General features: G+C 47.5%; 1 protein-coding gene across 1 annotated transcript in view; it reads left to right on the plus strand.

The window, feature by feature from the left end:
- The first annotated feature begins 436 nt into the window (after nucleotides 1–436).
- LOC144947057 (heparan-sulfate 6-O-sulfotransferase 1-like) overlaps nucleotides 437–22066 on the plus strand; it is a 62592-nt gene continuing 40962 nt past the window's right edge. Inside the window, exon 1 of the mRNA XM_078876208.1 lies at nucleotides 437–1262. Coding sequence (XP_078732334.1) covers nucleotides 700–1262 — 563 coding nt within the window. The 5' untranslated portion in view covers nucleotides 437–699. The remainder of the gene's footprint in view (nucleotides 1263–22066) is intronic.

A 22066-nucleotide genomic window follows, 5' to 3' on the forward strand; every position in this document is an offset into this window, starting at 1 on the left:
ATCACAACACTCATTCAATCGCGTATCTACTCCGCTAATCAATCGAATATTCTAATTCCTTTTGATTCTTACGGCGAAATATCGAACGGGCGAAACCGGGACAGGCGGCCCCTCCCCCCTGCCTGCCTCTTCTATGCAGCGTCGAGCCCCTACGTAAGATGGCCGCCAACGTCCCCCCCCCCCCCGCTGTACAACAGCCCTGACGTCAGGTCCGCGGGGCGTGTGTGGGAGGGGGGCGTTGACGGCCATCTTACGTAGGGGCCCAACGCTGCAGGCGGGCGAAACCCGAAATAGGCGTCAACCGCCACCCCCCTGCCTCGAGCCCCTACGTAAGATGGCCGCCAACGCTCCACCCCCCCCCCCTGCTCCACAACAAGTCCCCGCGTCACGCGGACGCAACGTCACCGCGCGACGTGACGTCACCGCGCGACGCGCGCACTGCACGACGGGATGAGGGAGCCATGGGGGACCGCGGCGCTGTTGGGCGCCTTCTGCTCCCCCCGGCCGCGCCGCGACTCCCTGACGGTGGCGCTTGTGGCGGTGGCGGCGGTAGCGGTGGTGGTGGTGGCGGCCGCGTGATTCGCCGGGGCTGAGCGCTAGCGGTGGTGGGCACACGAGCGCGGTTGTTGTCACCCTCAGGGTTATTTTGCTGGGGTAGGTAGGGGGGTGGTTCGCCGGGCGCCTTTTCATGGACGAGAGATGGACCAGCGGCTGAGCAAAGCGCTGCTGGTGGCGGCGGCGGCCCTCATCTTCTTCACCATCGCCTACCAGTACGTGTGCCCGGGCGCGGGCTGCGGCCTCCTGCTACTCACGCCGCCGCCACAGGCCCATCGCGGCGGCGGCGGTGGCGGCGGATCATCGTTGTCGTCGTCCCTTTGGTCTCTCTCTTCCTCCTCGTTGGACCCCTACCCGGCGCCCGACCCTCACTACGTGCGCAAGTTTCACTTCGCGACGCGCGACCTCGACAAGACGGTGCCCTTCGACCTCAAGGGCGACGACGTGATCGTGTTCCTGCACATCCAGAAGACGGGCGGCACCACGTTCGGCCGCCACCTCGTGCGCAACATTCAACTGGAGCTGCCGTGCGAGTGCCGGGCCGGGCAGAAGAAGTGCGCCTGCCTGCGGCCCGGCAGACGCGACACGTGGCTCTTCTCGCGCTTCTCCACGGGATGGAGCTGCGGCCTCCACGCAGACTGGACCGAGCTCACGAGCTGCGTGCCCGCCGTGCTGCAGCGCAAGGGCAGCCGACTCGACGCCAAGAGGTAAACACCCCCCCCCCCAACAACAACAACAGCCACCCCCCCAAACAACAACAGCCCCCCAACAACAGCCATCCCCCCCAACAACAACATCCCCCCCCCAACACCCCCCCCCCCCCCCCATAACAGCCCCCCCCAACAACAGCCATCCCCCCCCAACAACGTCCCCCCAACAACAGCCATCCCCCCCCCAACAACAGCTCCCCCCAACAACAAGAATCCCCCCAACAACAGCCCCCCCAACAACAGCCACTCCCCCCCCCAACAACAGCCCCCCCCAACAACAGCCCCCCCCCAACAACAGCCATCCCCCCCAACAACAGCCCCCCCAACAACAGCCATCCCCGCGATACACGCACGCACTGCTACTCTGTTGAACTTCTTTCGCACCGCACGTGGCCAACACGTTGCTAATCGGAGGTGCGTTTGACTCGTTACACCTGGACGATGGTGAGGCTTTTCACAGCTTTCCCGGCTATTTTACAACGGGGAGATCCGCGGTGCGTTAAACACAGCAAACACAAAGACGACGACAACATTGCAAATAACGAGTACAGACTGCTTAAGATAATAGCGATGCTCTTTCATTGGCGTATTGTTTAGATCGCGCCTTTGATAATGAATGGGGGTACAAAGTCGTGACAGGCATGTACCCCCCCTCCAACTCGTGTGTGGGGGATGAGATGTTGCTGCTGCTGCCGCCTTTCAAGACCTTGACAACACGGCAGATGTGTCGGGAAATTGTCAAAGTCTTCATCCCACAAACACTTCACTTGCGAGGAGCAATGGCCCCTAAATGGCATCATAGGGTTGACGGAGAGTGCTCAAGGGATACAATCGGGAACAGTTGCGGGCGAGCCTTCAAGAGGGTCCTCCACGTTTGTGTCACGCGTGGCCGTGAGCCAGAGACTCATGGACGTGAATTCCGCCAACAGCTGCTGCCTCTCTCTCTCTCCCAAAGCGTCTCTCTAGCCGACCGCATCTCAAAACCACGCAAACAAATCGGAGAACCCTTTACCCATCCGGGGAGGGTTTGTTTTGTTGTTGTTGTGCTAAAGGTGTGGTTTTTGTGGGGTTGTATTAATTAGAGCAGGCAAGGAGCGTTGACATTCTTACAGGCCTGCGAAGGAATTGAGATGAGCTGATGATAGAGATGCTCATGGGTACGATTCATAGAAACAATGGCTGGGGGGGAAATTACTTGGGGCTGTGCGGTGTGGATGGCCATAGCAAATTAATTCTAGAATGTAGGAGCAGCAACAGGGAGCACGACCTCCTCTTGATCGAGGGTTGTTGACAGAAAGCTGTTGCTGCTGGAACGGTGGCGAGATGTTAACTACCTCGCCTGGTACGCAGGAGGACGTGAATTTGATCCCGACCCTGACGCCTGCTGCTGTATATTTGGAGTTTGCGTGTCTCTCATCTCCCTGCGGTCACGTGTATTTTTCTCCGGGTCCTCCGGTTTTTCCCTTAACATTTAGAAACATACGTTTAGAATATGTGGCTGATAAACATTTCCACGCGATAAGCCACTAAGTTGGGCTATCATTTGTGGCCAGGTCGCTTCTGAAAAAGAGCTACGTAGCTTTGTGGGCCTTACCTGGTAAAATAACAAAAAATAGTTACAAGTTAAAGTTGAATGGGCCAGTCGTGATGATGGTGGCCGGGAGATAAATATTCACCATCGTCGTCGTTACTTATGAGGTTGCGATGTTGTAGTTGTTGCGGTGATAGATTTACACCGTACATACCATTTAAGGGTGAACCCAGTGATTGGAGGCGAATATGAGTTTGTGTTGTGGGGAACGTGATGGATGAATCTTTTCATCATGGAACAGGCAAGCCAGGATGTAGGGACATTTAGAGGTGAGTGCGGTGATAGACTGGTGGCTCTGCCATTTACAATGGGGCGACCGGGGCGGGTGAGGGGGGTCGCAGTGATCCCCCCTTTCCAGGTACCCTCCCCATCCTTTACCCCAACATCCCCCCAACATTTCCAGGACCCCCAACTCACCAACCCCCCCTCCAGCACAGCGGGAGTCACCCTGGAGGGGGGGGGTTGATGCACAGTGGTGTAGGGACACGGGCTCCTGTGGATTCAGGTGAACGTGACGAAACCGCCAAGGTGGAGTGCGTCACCATTACTGTAACCGTAATCGCCACGAGTTATATTTGCTCTGGTTTAGGTGGCATCATTGGAGGATTGGAGGGGGGGGGTCATTATGTGTATGGTGTGATGATAATTAGGGGTCTGCACAGACTCTAACCGCTAGAATGGCGCACCACGTTCGAGGTGTAAGAGGGCAGGACGCTGTTGAGTGGGGGAGTTAATCGTTGTCGTGATGGCAAACGAGCAGATGGGGCAGGCTGTCCTTTAGGACGGGAAGGTGATGGGAGGGAAGGGCCTGGATGATCACCTTGTGTATTTCACAAAGGTGGATCGTGGCTCACAACCTCGATTTATTCCACGCTTCACCAAACCAAAATATTACGGGGTGGGCCTTAAATCCAGCAGTCGATTGCTCATGACTGATGATGATGATGTGTGTGTGTGCACGCATCTTTCTAAATTGATAACGCCGCTACGGATGGACTTTGCCATTGTGGAAATATGGCATTTGTTAATCAATTTTGTGGTTTTATTTATGTCTACTGTGTTCATTTCAACGCCTATGTGTTTGTCTTATTTAATTGATTCGTGTGGGTTTCTGTCAACGTGTTTGTCAATTATTCTCTTTCATTGCCCTGTGTTTCTGTTGATCAAATCGAAAACATCAGGGCACACCTGGGAATTTTCCCGCGGCACCACCGGTTGCAAAGCTCTCCGGCCTCGTGGTTACAAGGGGGCAGGGCGAGGGTTCTCTGTCGTGCCTGTGCACCGTAAAAATCGTGGTTTATGTTGTGCACGGCTAGATAACATAGCGGGTCGGGTCGTAGGCTTGACTGAACAGCCCCGTGATCGGGCGCGCTCGCCAATAAACCATTTTGCACGGGGTGGTGGTTTCAATCCCATCTCCATTAAGTCTGCACATTCGGCAAATTTTGCTGCCAAGATACAATGATCGCTGGTTTTGTCTCCTGACTCTGCGGAGAAGCAGGTGGTGTGCATTGGGTACGTACCCACAGGCTTCGTGGGCGACTGACGGATTTGTACTGCTGCACGCAACATGTGTGACGTAGTTTATAATCAGTGTGCTGGCCACCAAAGCTTGGCTAGCAATCCTGTGAGACAATTTACAAACTGGTACACACGCAGACAGCCATTTGTACACGCGCACTGTTACGTGCGTACAGACAGCCTGGTGAACACACTGATGCATAGGGGCACAGATTAGGAATGTGGAAATCCGTAAATTGATGTATTAATCTTACGTTCACGGTACATGTGTACAAATCTGTGATCTTACATAAACAAATAATTGGGTGACCAAAACTATAAACGAGACGAAAAAAATTAGGTTCTGGAAATAAAAAAACCCTGAATAGCGACAATGTATTGTCATAAATGTCATGTCTAGTACTTTGTTTGATAGATAACAGGATAGGCAATGTACACATTGTGACATGGTCGTAGCTTGTGACATGGTGATAGCGCACTGGTGAGCAGAACAATGTGCAGACACATTCTGATGAACATTAATTGTTATCGATGTACAATAATAATCATAGATACAAACTCTGGTATGAAACCAGACACAGTTGAAACAAGCAGACACTCAATATGTGCAGCACATACAAGACTGCAATCAGAGGCTGAGGAATATGACACACACTGACAAGACACAGACACAAAGGTCAATTTGAAAGTTACGTAAACAGTATGATAGATGGTTATACACAAGCATTGCAAATAGCTATCCTGCAGCACCCAATCACGCAAATACGTATTCTTGTGTAACCTTGTGTTCGATCTTTCTATTTTTACCGTTTCAATACAATACCGTAGTAAAAAAAATGATGCGTATTTTTACCCATACATATTTTGTATTATCAATAATGCTTAACAAAGAAAACAATTTCACGATTAGCGTGTTCTTCCTGTGAATGTGAATTTCACTTAGAGCACATTGTGTGTGTGCGCGTGAACACGTTTTAAACAACCGGGGTGGTCAAAGCATTTCTGTTTTAAGTTGAAGAATAATTGTCGGACTGGGTAAGTCAATTGGCTGGGCCGAATCTGCTCCACCAGACAATCTGTGGCTCGTGGAGCCACTGACCTCGTTGGGCAACCAGAGGTCACTGCAATTGACTAGAGGCGAAGGGAGCTCACCAAGGAAATAAAAAAGTCCCTTTGCATAGCGAAAATTGTACCAGATCTAGTGCGAGCTTAGATCTCATTTCAAACAGAAAAAATAATGCCAAAATAATGTGGTGCGTGTAAAGCGTGAGCCATGCACAATCCATCCCGTTGCTGGGTAGGCAGAAGAAGAAGAGGCTTTGTAGATGCTTCAGAATTGTTTCGTTTCCACCTGATACAAACGGCAGGTGTGCTGCCAGTCGGTGGCGACAAACATTGGGTTTGACAGACAGTGCTGGCCGCTATTTTGTTGGTAAAAAAAAATACATCGATGTTTCACCAGTTTCTTTTCTTTTTCACGTGAAAAACTTTATTAATTTTAAAAATAAGTTTTGGTTACAAAAAACTGAGATCCAGGCTTCAAATTGAAATCCGTGTATTCCTCAGCCTTATGACATTTTCACTTGCAACCGTTTTTTTCTCTCCAGACCTATTTATTTAATTTGCTTATTTTGAAACGATGATTTGACCTGAATTGTGCTTTCAGGTTGCATTAAAAAAAGAGTTGAATCTTCACCGCTTGACACAATTGCAGACAAACTAAATTGTCGACGCAAAAACGGCGGACTGGCCACGTTCTTTTTGTTGAACAAAACTTCCACTGCGTGTGCTGGAAATCAACGTTGCTGTATACATGTTGTGCTATCTGTTCGGGGGTGTTTTTTTACACTTAAATCAAGCTTCACGCTCTTGAATACATTTCCGGATTAATGGGCTCGCATGGCAGCGTCTGCAAAGCAAGAACGAGTCTCCATCTGCTATCCAACAGTGATTTTTCCCTCCTCCGTTTCATGAATTACATCCCAATTATGCAATCATCCTGCAGACACAGCGTAAAGCATCCCCCCGCCCCCCATAACATACATCATAGCAGCAAGTCACATTGATAGATGATCTACAGGTGATGTAGGCCTTTGGAATCGTTTAAGGATTAATCTTTCTGTAACTTATTAAAAATGTTCTTGCTTCGTCCGGTAGAGAAGTGAATGGTTCACTGCATATTTGCTGACCAAGTCATCATTGTTGAACCGAATTTAGATCTAAATTTAGTGCAGTGAATGATTCAAGGATATTGGCCGTGTGCGTGCATTATCGTCGCACAGTAACAACTGAGACTATGTTCGGTTTTTTTTAGCCTCGAGATGAGCTGCCCAGATCTGAAGCCAAAGGCATTGCACTTTGTTGTGCACAGTACGGAATTTTCCCCTAAGTGCAAAGTTCTGCACGTGGGGACACTTACGCTTGATATAATTTGTTGGCTTTCATTATCAAGTTATTTCTGCTTCTAAACACTCCAGTCTACTATCGCTCGTCTATGTATGTCATTGTCCACCTTCGCTAGATGCCGCAGGGAAACTTTGATGTGTATTCATAATGGCGTCCTTCCGCCAAATGTATGCATCCAGTGCAGTGCGCTTGCATGTTAACGCCTGTTGTTGTTCTCATGATTAACTTGGATCCCAAATGAATGTTCAGCCTTTCTTCTTACGGTTCTTAAATCATGTCCTGCGACGAATTTACAGTGGCTATAATAGCTGTGCGATCAGCGAGCCCCAGATAGTTAATGTTTTTTTGTATATTTGTTTATTTATTCATCCAATTATTGCGTGATGCCGTTTAACGTTGCTGTAAATAACGTTGGCGGGTGATTACCGCTTTGCCCGACTCCCTTTGTTTTATATTTTCTAACTTTGTTGAGGAACCTCAGTGTTTATCGTTTATACTTATTTGTATTTAGGGCTTCACTTTTGAGAGCTTGGTTCGCTGCGTACATTGCCACTGAATCGCATACAAAAGGACGGACCGCACCTAAGACGATAGAAATGACTTCGATGGAGCTATGAGATCACGTTCACGTGGGGAGCGGTCGTGCAGCTTTTCGTGCGCTGATAACCAAGTTCAATTCATGGCCAACACCAGTGATAATTATCTGAAACAGTCCTGGGTCTCTCCTAGGTCGACTCAGCCCCAAATCAGTACCCGGTACGGCTACCAGGCGCGGTGCTGGCCACCCACCCCCTCGCGTACCGTGGCGGCGGCCGTCATAGGTGCTTGCTAACAGCACTTGCTCCAACAGTCTCTTAAATCTATACGGGTGACCTTTGTCTTTGTGGATTCGCAACACTGTGAGACACCGTGATGGAGGGGGGCCTTCATCTAGCAGAGCACAGACAATGACGGATAAGGATGGATATTCGAAGTACAGACATTCTCAGGAAGCCGTACACGGCAATAAGCAACAAGACAAAACAATATTAAATCATTTTACTCTACACAACATGTTTACCCTGTACTCTGTTTTTTTCTGTAAAGTGACGTAGGTAAAAAAGTAAATAAAATAAAAAAAACTTAATTTAATATATCTTTTTTATCTACGTGACTTTACCTAAAAAACCAAAGAGTACGAATCTTTGCAGTCATGAAAGCTTCAAATCTAGAATGTTTACCCTGTGCATAAAATGAGCAGTAAAAAATGTGTCCCTGCCTCCCAATGCTCACTCTTTCTTCCCACTGCTCCATGGACCTCGGCTGCTCTCCGGCTTTGTTCAGAATGGGTGGGGCAATTAGCAGATAGCAGCACAATATAAATGTTGGGCGTTAAAGGTCCATGTGCTATTTGTATACTGTATTCATTTTCAACCTTGCTCTAAACGGCCTTTCCTTACCTAGCTACTCACAAATGAATGTTAATTGGGAGGAAAAAAACAGTAATTGGCATCTGTGTTTTTGGCACGGCTTCGTTTGAGCAGCCAATATGCTTGCATTCGGTACGGAAAGGTGGCTATGCAGTTGTGTTGTTGTCGCTCCACGCATAAGCATCATTGTTGCGTCTCACTTGACTTTGACAACACGGTGACTCTGTGGGTCTGTATGGAAGGCACTCGTCTGAATTGCTGTGAAGGCCGCCCAAGGGTTCTCCCGTTGTTGGCCAAAGTCATTTGATGTGGTACTCCCTTGCACAGAATACTTAGCGCTTTGTGTTCATTAAAGCGTTGGGTGCACACAGCAGCAATTTTCGAGCTGAAGGAAACCTTTACTCTTGTGTCTACCTACCGCGTGTTTGCGTTCGTTGTTTTAAAATCGGTCTGTCGTATCTGCATTTGCTCCATTAGCGATGTTACATTTTTCAAAAAGGTGATTTATTTTAAAGTTGGTTTTGGATCCTTATTGAAAAGCAGTGGGTTTTAATGACGTCGTCTGGCACCTGCCCGTTAGAGGGAAGAAAAAAAAACAATCACCTTGAAATGTCTGCTGCTTCGGAGGCAGCTCACGAGTAAACACTGGTAGGAATTGTGGCAGTGGTCGGTCGTGGGTATATTTAGGATTAGGGTTACGACTCGCAGGTTGTTGTGTGTTCATCAGCAATAACACCAATCAAAACACATGACACGTTCATGGTTACTGTCAATTTAAGTCTCGGCTCCCATCCAAAATTACAATGTGCAATACTGTACTCAGTCCTGAAGACTATTTTTCTAAATTAAATTGAGTTATTTTAAAATGTCCACAATTATGAAATGAATCCTTGTAAAAAGGTTTTGGTTTTGTTGCCAGAAAAAAGGGGAACAACCCTATTATTACGTCCACAATTGTTGCCAGAAAAGGAACATCATTATTTTGTACAATTTAGCTTTCCTGCACGGGGGGGTGGGGCACTGTGGTTGTGGACGGCTTTTGGCAAGGACGACCCGACAACCCAGCAGCAGCGGCAGCAGCTTTTGTTTAATTGGCCGCACTAGCCGGTTCAGATTCACAACAACGATAATTGTGTCCAGAGTTGACCCCAGCGTAAATGCTGTTGGAAAACATTGCTCTGAAAGGTTTATGGACTTAATGTCATATTTGCAATGCAATATACTTTTCATATTCACTATTCTACTACCCATAATTCACCAAGAGATGCCGCCTAATAATTTCTTACGCCGTGTCTAGGTCAATGATATGCAGATTTAATGAGCAGACTTTTCGCTGACACTTTTGGCCAATGGTTATCGCAGTTCAGTTGTGTTTCGTAATTTCTCAACCAAAAATACTGAGATACATTGCCTCTGTTGTCAGGATAGGTGTGGATGAGCCACTCGGGAAACGTTTTTACTGCACATATTCACCCTTCCAGACTTGTGTGAGCATTTCTGGAGGATGTTAATATTTCGAGAGTTATTCGATTTTATATGTAGAAATAATTGCTGAAGAACAATGGTCACACATTGATAAATTATAATCAATTAAGATTTTGATTCTTGAAACTTCAAGTCGTCGTCTAGAGCAGTGCTACCCAACACAGTGGTTCCACTGACCACTGGTGGTCCGCAAGACCATGGGAAGTGGTCTGCAGGAATGTTCCAGAATCGATAATTTGGAATGATATTTTTTTAGAATTATATTTTGTTGATGCACGGTGGTACAGAGGTTTTTTATGGTTTGACAGCGGTCCATCGGTCCAGAAAGGTTGCAAACCACTGGTCTGTCTTTAGGTTGGTGAACAAAGTATCAAGTTCACCCAAGGTTCATGGAAACTGCTTACATTCTTTGGCGATTAAATTCATCTACAGTTAATTATGAATACCCGAGTTGGGTCATTGCGCGTGTGTCCACACGACAAAGCAGATGGTTAACAATTGTGTGCAATGCTGGTTAGAGGCCTCCGACAGACGGCATATTCTGTGTTTTTGCTTTTGAATCCATGAGTTGATGAGCATGCCGGGCCAAATAGCACGTGCCAGCTAAAGGTCTTGCGCATATTGAATCTGAACGTGGAAGTATTTTTGATCAACGAGAAAACATTTGCATTGAGTTGCACACGGGCGTATAGTGAAACCTTCCAATGCTGGACTTGAATGAGCGAGTACATTGAGGTATGGGTAAGTCCGTTAAGGCTGACGGAGGAGTGAGGGGGTTTAAACTCCTTACCGGAACACTGCTCGTGTGAGAGAATTTGTTGAGGATATTCATGGGGGAGGCGTGAAAGCGAAACCTTCGACAAGCGAGAAAGAGAGGGGGGGGGGGGGTTTGTTAAAATGGCACATGGTCAAGGAAGGTGGCAGCGCGATCGCCGGCTGCCCTGGACATTGACTCTGGGGTGCCGCAGAGAAACGCTTCCATTATAAGATGCAGTGATGCGTCACTTTGGCGGCATAGGGGAGAGGGAAGAGGTGGAGGAGACCCGACTGAACTGTGCCTGGCAGAGCGATGGTGGTGGGAGAGAGATAGCGCTACGCTGCGCTATGAACCTGGCAACCCGAGTTCGATTCCCGCTCACGGCCGACACAAGTAACGATTATCTGAGCCAGTCCTAGGCCCTCCACTTGGTCGATTCGGCCTCAAATGAATATCTGGTGCGGTGCGTGAACATTGCCACTGGGGAGACAAAGGAGGCTGGGCGTGGTGTTGGCCACCTACCACTTTCGTGTGCCATGCCGGCCTAAATAGGTGCTCGCTAACAGCGCTCGCCCCGACAGTCTGTTGAGGCTACACGGGGGATCTGTTGTCGTTGTGACGTCATGGGCACCTGCGCGCTGGTTGTGATAGACCCTTTTGTGCAACGGAAGGTCACGGCTTCCATCCACTGCCCCTGGCTCCATGCTCCCCCCCCCTGATGCACCGTGCCGTGCTTCAGACATGCGGCGAGTGCAAGCTGATGTAACGTTTTTTATGTTTCTTGGCTTACGTTCGCGCATTATTTCCGTGTGCTCATTGTGCTTTTGCAAACCTTTTGTGTGAATGAGGCTTCATTTTTTGTAAATGGCAGGTTTTTGTCGGTTTCCTTTTGGCACCAGGAAGGGCTCTTGTGCGATATCTAAGATGGACAATAGAGGCTGGACTTAACCTAAGGCTAGTGGTATCCACGCGCAAAATGTCTCTTGGTGCAGTGGATGCCAGCAGCATCGTGCCTTTGGTGATGCAACAATGGACGTTGGCTCAACATTTCTCACTCGATATTCTGAACATTTCAATCCGTGGAACCAATTCCATATCGGGCACCGCAGTACTGTTCGCTGTCCTTCCTCCCGCACCTCCGATTAGCGCGGTTGGCTACGTACGGTGCGAAAGAAGTTCAAAGTGCGTACGTACATCATCGTGCGCCATGACTATTTGCACTGCTGGATGGAGGCCTCTCCACCCCATTGCCAACGCGCATTCGTGATGGACAGAACTCGTGCGCGATGACCACCGCGCTCGGACTTGCGTGGTCCTGCGTTTCCACATCTCATTCCGGTCACGGTTCTCGTCAAACAATTAAAAATGTTCTCGTTTCATTTAATGGTTGCATTTGCATTGTCCGTCAAATTTTTTTCCCTGTCGCATTTATTTAATTACGGTGAAGGAAAACATTTGCAAATGATTGATATCAATCGCAAATAATGTATTCAACATGCGTTAACCTTGAGCTTAAGAAACAATATTAATTGACGAATCATTATACACACCCTTAATTTCCCGGCAGCAAGGGCCACACTTAGGCCTTTATATATATAAAAGAAACAATATGTTGGCCACTTATTCTTAGGTTTTTTTCAGGAATAAATGCGTAGGTAAAAAATGTAAATTAATAAAATAAAATAAAAATCACGACGTTTCGGAGGCAACACAAGCTGCCGTCTTCAGGTGGAACCGTCACAGCACGATTGCTGTTTCAAGTACTTGGAACCGTCACAGCACGATTGCTATGAATCCTTGCAGTCACGAAAGCTTCAAATCTAGAATTAATATGTTGGCCACTGCATAATCCTTAAGTGCTTGCCTGGTGAAAGGATGTATAGAGTGAACAAGATCACATTCACTTCACAGTTCTGTGCCTATTTTGTTATGCAATGTAGATTACGGAGAAACACGTGAGCAGAGTTGAGGCCTGGCCCACTTGCTCTGAAGAAACTCACGCTGCGTTTATAAGGAGAGGTTCGTCATTGAACTCCAGACAATTGCTTGGTTGTAGCATAAGCACGCTATCTTGATCCCTTGCCTCTGGGTACTTGTGCGAGTGTGTGTCCAGCCCATGTGTCATGTGCCAAGGAATCTACTACTGCCTTTTTTATGGAATTGTAGGGATACCAGAGAGTCCTTTACCATCCCTTTCCAGGGCTGGAAATGGGAAGGAATTACTGGGGGAACTCATAAATTATTCCCCTCGCCATCACTCAATCTGAGGAGGAGGAGGAGCTTTGCTCCGTGTGTGGGTCTCTGTGCATGTTTCTGGATCTCTAATTGTGTATCTGGGTCTCTCAATGTGTCTGTGGGTTCATCTTCAGTGGGTCTCTGTGTGTCAGTGGGTCTCTGTGTGTCTGTGGGTCTCTAATTGTGTTTGTGCGCGTCTGTGGATCTTTCTGTTAGTCTTGGGGTCTAAGTGTGAGTCAAATCAATAAAAAAAATATGAATCCTCGATTCCTTCCGGAACGCAGTCGGGTTCAAATGTTCACTCCCGCCACGGCGTTCCTGGGCGTTCTGGCCCATTTCCACCACTGCCCCTCTCCCCACCACAAGCTGCAGCTGTTTTGCAAGCTGCTTCGCCTTTCTTTTGAAATTGTTGACGAGAGGCCTTGGCACAGTTTGCAGCATCTACAGTCTAATTGCCCAGAGCAGCCAGTCGTGACGCATTGCCTAATCCCGGGGCTCTCACTTCGACTCAACACCTCCGGACCCAAGCCCCAACCTGTGCTTTCATGCTCGTTCCCTTCGCTGTCGCACACCTCGCATTGTCTTCATCCTCCAGCAGCAGAGGCGTCCATAGACGCCACATCAGGAATGTGCTGTGTGTCGTGCAGTACGTTTAGTGGTTTATTTGTGTCTTGTGTTCGTGCTCAAAATTTACATTTTGACGGTGCTTGCGTGAGGTTCATGGTCCCGAGCCACAAGTGGTAATTCCGTTTTATTACGGCAGGAACAATTGTTGATATTCCTGAGCTTGGAAGGCGTGAACCTCGTCACCCCTCTTTAAATGGACACATGCTAGTGAATGGTGATAGCTTACATAATTCCCCACGTTGCATGAACATGTGTGCGGGAACCTCCGTCGCTCCTCAAAAATGCAGCACGGTCCTGTGGCTGTCTATGGCTTCTTCCACATACTCACAAGTTATACCCATATGGGCTGGCACAGTTCCTTCAGACATTCCTACCGATTGTTTTTTCTCGCCTGTCCAGCAGTTTGCATTAGGTTCGGGTGCCGTGCGGGCTAAAATAATGACGCATCCACGCCAAACGAGTCCCGGAGTCGTCTTTTGATTAAAGCGAGCGTGCCCCTAACATATGCTGAATGCTTATTGAACAGGGCATTTGCTGACACGCGGAGGAAATATTTCGGTAGTCTTGTTGGGCAGTTTCGGAGCGCAAGCACGTGGGTGTGCTGTTAATAAAGTGGCTTTGCACTCCACGTCCGTAATTTGAGAAGGGGATTGCTGTATCATATTTATGAACTGTAATGCCCACCCGTTTAAAGCACTTTTCAATTGACTTTACCTTAATTAGTTCCTCATTTGACAATCACGCCTTATTCTTCCTCGCCTTCTCCACAATTGCTTTCGTTTTATTCAACTTAACAGTCAAGGCTGTCTTGACAAAATGACTTGCGAAGAAGACGCCAGCCGAGCACATGAAATAATGTGTGTTAAGCCACACACGTGCATGGCAGCCAATTATTTTTAAACACAGAGAGAATTGGGTTGATTTAAAAACTTGTCGAACGAAAACGATCTCACCGTAAATTAACCATTAATGCTGCCTGCCCGACTAAAAGTATATATCTGGAGCATTTACAAAATGTACATTGGTGGCTAGATCATTTTTCTTTGACATCACTGCCAACACACAGTTTCTTAACCCTTTCCCATTCCGAGACATCTGCAAGTTGCAGGGTGGTGTCCCATCCACTGCTAATCTCGGAACGCACAAGCGATTAACGTTTAATTTTATTTAGAGAGATCAAGCGCCATTGTTTTTAAAGACATTGTACTCACCGCAGGGAACTGTAGCGACACAACCGCACGCTACGATAGCTCGCGCCAGACTGTACCACACGCCCTCCCGCATGGCCTTGTGGGAACCTCGGTAAATCTTCTGACCTGAAAACGTACCGGTAAAGTAAAAAAAAAATTCGAATCGTTTCTGGTGAATGGAAAAGGGTTGAATCCATCGTTGTCCTCTACTCGTATTCATGTCATTGTATATTGAATCTAATTCATTCGCTTAGTCTGGTCTATTGTGGGTGAGGAGAGGCAATGGTTTTGATAATGTCCTTGACGTTCCTCGCAAGACCACTGGTTTCAACAGGGCTACAGATGGGATCGCGGACAGAGAGAGGCATGATCTCACGAGCGGCGGCTTTGTGCGTGTGCTCTATTTCTGGCATGACCGTGTCGGCGCTCATGAAAGCCAAGGCCACACACTTTGGCAGCAGGTTCATCTCAGCAGCGGCAAAAGCATTCGTGACAGTTGCAGCCCCCCCCGCCCCCCGTTCGATGAGCCGAGTTTGCTCGCTGACGGCAGTCATCATGCCCCGTTTGCCGTGACGGAGAAGGCATCGGGTTGGCACCGTTGATCTTGTGCGGATTTGTGCAGCTCCTGTTCAAGATAAGATTCCGTTTTGAAACGTATGCTCAAGCGCAGTTATATAATACGCACGAGATGGCCCCCACAGCGGTGTTGACCCCCCAACCTTTTGTTTGTCGCGTACTCCCTAGGAGACCTATCAACTCACCCAGCACGACGAATGGGGGGTCGGGGGCTGGCCAGAGTATGCCGATCTTGAAAACAAATTAAAATCGATGTATAAAAAAGCACAACCTGCGTTATTCTACACGTATACATATAGGTATTGTGGTAAATATATGTGTGTGTTTGTACAGGCCAACAAATATAATACTTAAGTTATGGTATGCGATGTGGACTTTGCTGTACTGTAAAGTGTTTGTGTCCCTCGGTCCAAGGTGCTGCCACGTCCCCCATCCCCCCCTCCTCATGCCCCACCACCCCTCCCCTGTCACCCCTCTACACCATACCCCACCCCAGCAACAACAACAACCGCCGTTCACCACAAAGTGGCGGTCACATCACCACTGGCGCTTGTGCCATGCTAGGTGCACTTTGAGGCCCACGTAAAGTGTCGACAGTCCGCTGGCAGGAGGTCACGGAACAGCCAGCAGGTGCCACGGGTTGATTGAGATCACTGCCAGATGCACCAGCTGTGCCACTGCCGACTGCGCCAACTCGTTGTGTTTTAGCCGCCCGGCGCCCCGCTCGTTGTTGTGAGTGTCGCTCCTCTGCCCTTCCTGGTTGGACGGCGACTGCCTCCAACTCCTCAGCACCGTCGTTCACGAACCTCCTCCACACAGGCTGATCTTGACACTCCTGCTACCAGTCATCGACAAGCCCAATCAGCACATGAGTCTATCTCTTCCCTAGCCCGTACCGTGCTTGATTAGCCTCTATCTGGCCAATCGCAAGCAGCATGCGGTGGCATCACCCACCACCCCTCCCCTATCACCCCCCCATCACCCCCTTTCCACACGCCCCATCACCCCTCCCCTATCACCCCCCCTCCCCATCACCCCGTTCCACATCCCCCACCACCAACCCCTCTCCTCTCACCTCCTTCTCACCATCTCCAACACTCAGGTATTGGTGTAAGTTAATTTATTACACTTTTAACTGCTAATTTATAGATTGCATATAATGACACGTTCTCGTGCATTTTTATTATTCCACGTTGTATATTATTACACAGGCTACTGCTACATTCTGGTATGGCAAATTGATATATCTGGCTTGGTAGGATTTGACGATATATTTAATTTAATATTTGAAAAATTTGAATATTTCAATAATGTATTTGTAATTAATATCTAAGACATGTAGTTAATGCTTAATAACATTCGAGTAAATAATCTAATTAAATATTTACACTTCATTTCCATTTTTTTTAATGGCTATTTAAGTGGGGGTCACTCACATCACCAGGACGCAGAGCGTTTGGAAGGTTGGGTGTGGAACGCCAAAGATTTTCCCCGACAGGCTTGACAATCTTCTTGGTTCTTTCGGTAAAGTCACGTAGAAGGGAAGTAATAAAATAATAAAAATAAAACATAATAAAATAATATTATTATGTTTTATTATTTGTATTATTTTATTACTTCCCTTCTACGTGACTTTACCGAAAGAACCAAGAAGATGAATCCCTGCAGTCACGAAAGCTTTAAATCGAGGCTTGACAATGTTTAATACGTAGGCTTTCGTGACCAATATCCATGATAACGTCTTTTGGATTAGATGTGCGTAAGTATAAATGTGTCGTAACCCTCCACCACCCGACACAGCCAGTAATGTTCGTCACGTAAACAACGCGTCAGTTAGTTTACTACTTCAGCACACCGCTGTGTTGGAGAGTAAATCCACAACATTCCGGCAAATCACTCTATGAAGCTGGATGTAATTACCAGCGACATGTCGTATTAAAATTGTAAACGTTGTGGATTTACTCTCCAACACACCGGGTGGGCTGAAGTAGTAACTAATTGGCGCGTTGTTTACGCGACAAACCTTACTTGGGTGGTGGAGGGTTACGACACGTTTATACGATCTAACCAAAAAAACCTTTATTTTGAGGCTTGACAATGTTTTGCTTTATTATTACGTGCATCAGTAAATTACAAATTAAATGAACGCGATCAAAGAGAAAGAGCCTCGGGAGAGCACGACGGGAGCGGCCAAGTGCACGGGTTTACCAAATTTCATCCAGCGGGTGAGTAGCGTAAGGCTTCACAACTTCCCTGACCTCCCGCACCTCCGATGGGCACGGTTGGCTACGTACGGTGCGAAAGAATTTAAACGTACGGTAGGGTTAGAATTTACACCATTGGAACCTCATTTGCCGGTAAAAAATATGATAATTGTTTTTTACCCTTCTATCTGGCAACAAAACTGACACCTTTTTTACAAGGAGTCATGTTTGCATAGACCACAATACCTGCAGTCATAATGCAAACAAAAAACATAACTCTGATAATGTATGCACTGTCCTTGAAGTTGATTGGTCCACACCCGAGACAGCTTTCCTTAGAGCCTAGTCTCACATGGGTTGGACCAGATGACGCCAAAAGGCGCACAACTCAAAGACAATGCACCATCAGAGTAGGAGAGCTCGGGGTAAGCATTTACACCATTGGAACGAGGTTCCATTGGAATGAGGTTCCAATGGTGTAAATGCTTACCCCGAGCTCTCATACTCTGATGGTGCATTGTCTTTGAGTTGTGCGCCTTTTGGCGTCATCTGGTCCAACCCATGTGAGACTAGGCTCTAAGGAAAGCTGTCTCGGGTGTGGACCAATCAACTTCAAGGACAGTGCATATTATCAGAGTTATGTTTTTTGTTTGCATTATGACTGCAGGTATTGTGGTCTATGCAAACATGACTCCTTGTAAAAAAGGTGTCAGTTTTGTTGCCAGATAGAAGGGTAAAAAAACAATTATCAGGGTTAGAATTGCTAGCGCAGACACTACCGAGCAGCAACCCGCTCGGTCACCCCATGTGACGACCGCCATTTGCGTGAATATTCCCGGGAGATGTCGCACGTAGGGAGATGTCGCACGTAGGGAGATGTCGCGCGCGGGGAGGTGTTGCAAGTACCCCCGGTTATGAAACACTGCTCCTCTGCTCTCCAGACCTTGATTTCTTCAAGCTGCATATTTACATTGTAGACTGCCGTGCAGTTAAGGGACAGTGAGTAATGAGAGTCGCAAGGCTCATTTATTACACGCCGAAACACATCCCTATCCTCAACAAAGCTTATATTTGAAAAATTTAACGGAACTATGTGATCGCACACACGCAGCCTTTGTATGTTTCCAACAGAATTTACCTGGCATCTCTGACACCAAGCGAACCAACAATTAATACAAATTGGCCGAGCGATGGAAATGCCAACCACCGGGGCTCTTCATCGTATTTAACACTTTTACATTTGTCCACATTTATCTCCCGTGTGTGTTGTGTGTGTCCAACGGTTTAGCAGAAAATGTTTTAACTGGTAGGAACCCACTGGTTCCACCAGCCCACAGGGGATTATTGTGTCCATTCGTCGTGCAGGGAGGGGCTGGGTAGGGAGGGGAGGGTGGGGAGGGGCTGGGTGGTGAGGATGGGCCTGGGTGGGGAGGGGCTGGGTGGGGGGGGGGCTGGGTGGGGAGGGGCTGGTCACCCCGTGGTGCCCTTTTAAAACTCAACGTTTAACCTACTCACGCCGGCTTGTGCCCGCCCTCACAGTCGGGCATATTTGCGGAATACACCACGCCGCCGTTGACCCTGGCCATTGACCGAGCAACCCAACGTTCCTACCAGCTCCCTTCCGTGTTTAGGTCACGGAAACATTCCACAGATACGAGAAGAATGTCTAAATTAGCCAATAACTATAATTCTTTCACTCCTAATTACCTGGCATTTGCTCGTTAGATGGAAGTCATTTGACATGCATACGAATTAGTTTCAGCAGCCAATTAACTTTTTCACATTTTAATAATGGGGTTCGTGTTTGTTTTATGATTCTTCACACAGGGTATGAATTACAATTTGAACTGGGTAAACCGTATTATACAATGAGGTTCGTCTGATTCCCACTCATTATGTCATCATGCTGCTATGGGGTTTGAAAACTTGTGGTTGAGATGGGAACCTGCTGGGAGAAACTGGAGCTCAACTGTGTTTCTGCAGAATGTCTGGCTCTAATTAATGCATCGTTTAAAATAACCACAAAATTCCCCAGTTGTGCTCAGTAGTCTGAGCCAAGGCAAAACACAATGCGCTCTTCGAATGCTCCCAAGAGCAGCGTGTGGGAGGTCGCTGCTGCTACTCAGCGAAAGACTTGGCATGGGACTTGAGAGTCTTGCAGCAGCCAAGGACCGACTTGATCCGAGGATTCTCAGCTGGCTACTTGGACATGGTGTCAGTTCAGAGGACTCGTGTGCGTGTGTGTGTGTGTCCATTGTGTGCAATTTTGACATTGCCTCTTACATTATCCTCGCATCTTCTCTCTCGTACTCGGGGCGGAACATGCCTTAACGTGAATGCGAACAATGTCGATGTGTAATTGGCTTCCGCTGGTGTTGGCACAGGATGACTGCACCAGTACTTTGAATGTGCACAGCGGATTCCTGTGGGAAGCTAAGTCAAGGGAACGGTGACTTTTTTTAATTACAGTATTTTATTAACGTGTTGATGAAGACGGATAGAGTGGTGTACAAGCTCATTACCAGTGACGATTTTCTGAAACGGTCCCAGCCCTCCCCTAAGTCGACCCAGCCTCAAACGAGTGCCTGGGACATTGTGTAACCATCTGTAAATCATATTATCTGCTTCAAATGTCTCTCTCTATATACTCATAGTAGATAATCGATTATCCGGCTTCCAACATCTGCCGGTCCCGGGCTGATCCGGTGAAACCGGCATGCACTCCGGTGATCGCTGGAAAACCGCTCGTCCTTAAGGCTGTACCAGTTTGGAGATCTGCACCATGTCCATGCCAAAAGAAAGTAGCTATGCTTGATTTCAGTGTCAAATATTTTTACGGTACATTATATACTACAAACAACAACTTAAACAGTGAAAAATACTGCACGTATGTAAGATTTTTCATGACCAATAACTCGTAAATACAAAAATATACACAGTGGGATTCATTGTAAAGGGCGTTGTGTCATTGGGCGTTTGCCGGAGCACCGGTCTAAAGGCTGCATCAGTCCGGCAATCGTCAAACACAAGTTTTTAAACAAGAGCGTAGTACTACTACGTACATCACCCCATGATATGGACTCTTCGAGATTTGAGTGGTAAGTACTGTACAGTAAATACAGCATCTTTTTGCAGCAGGATATTTATTTTCGTCTATTTGTATATGTTTATTTATGCCAATTTCATAAAGTAAACTAATTTTAAACACAAACATATACGTAACACCTAAAAACATAATGTCATACACGAGTGTGCAAAAACAATAGTTTTTTTTTAATAATGATGGAAATCTGCTGCCTCCTCCTACCCCCCTAAACCACCGGATAATCGATGATGTTACTGTACCTTGTTAGATTGGCACGCATGCACAGTTGTCAACCATGCATGCTTTGCTCCCCGTTGGCTGCCTTCAGTGTGATGATGCATCTGTGGCCGAGTGAAAAGGCACAAACTCGGTGCACAACATGCATATGAATACGCAAAGGTCGCCCGTGTCCGCACATACAGTGTCACAGCAGGTACTGCTGGTGATCTCCTGTTCAGGAAAACCCAGTACAAGAGGGTTGTATGGCCAAGCGCCGTGTCACCTTTGTCTCACCAGTCCTGATGATACTTGCATCCTGCATCAGCCACTCCTTTAATTTATGACATGAGCTAATGTTAACTTTTCTTTTAAACAATAGTTTTTTTGTACGCGCCATTTCTGTCACCGCGCACCTTACCACTGTGTCTGACTTGTCACTGCTGATAATGACATTGACGCTGCCCATGGTCATGATGATGGTGATGCTGCTGACAATAATGACGGTGCTGCTGTTAGCACTACCACCGGTCTCGGCCAGCGATGACGGTGCTGCTGCTGGTGTGATAACGCCGCTTGAGAAGCGTGGCTTTTCTGACGGTAATATTTCGTGAAAGTATCTTTCCAGTGGAGTAATTTCAAAGTCTCTAATTATCTACCCAAAACACACTTGGAATTGCGCTTATGACACTGCACGATTACACGACCAGAGATTTTGTTCACGCCCTGTCACACGCGTAAACGCCAGCCGATGCGGACACACCACCACCTACCTACCCCCTCATCTCACTCGGACCGCTCACATGGGATCGGCTCACGGGGGGTTCTTCTGACGTGGAATGGGGGGACAGGTGCAAGATCCCACCAGCCCCGCATTCTGTGCACGCTATACATTATTGTTCTAATTAAATGCAGGCTATGTACACTGGCGTGTTAGGTGCCCAATTAGGGGAAGGGGCATGGCGAGCATTTACCGTCGGAGATTTTCAGGCCCCAAGGCCCTGTGTTGGAATGAAACCACCTCCCCCCCACTCCTCATTCCGATCCTCCTCCCAATTTATCATGAAACACGCAAGGTGACCTTGAACAGCAAGCCACTCGTTTCTTGAGACGACTGGCTACTATTAAGTATGCGCCCCAACAAGCAACAATGAACTTTTTTAGTTTTATAACGCACGCAACTTCTTGTGCACTCTGTCAATCTACTGCTGGATGAAGACTTCCCCCGTGCCTTCTTGGTCCATGAGGGTTGTTTGACCGCTGGGCAGTGCGGGTTGAACGATCGATGTTCATCTCTTCGGTGTTCAAGCCGTAGTGCACCAAGCATTCTGCTACCGCCCTGCTCTAGAAAATTTTATCTAATTTTAACAAGCGCTACTTCACGCGTTAAGACACTTGTTGGTCTTTCAGTAAAGTCACGTTGATAGGTACAAAGAAAATAACCAAAAACTACGACGTTTCGATCGCAACACAAGCGATGGAAACGTCGTCGTTTTTTG

The sequence above is a fragment of the Lampetra fluviatilis genome, chromosome 43, assembly GCF_964198595.1.
Source record: "Lampetra fluviatilis chromosome 43, kcLamFluv1.1, whole genome shotgun sequence".
NCBI lineage: Eukaryota > Metazoa > Chordata > Hyperoartia > Petromyzontiformes > Petromyzontidae > Lampetra > Lampetra fluviatilis.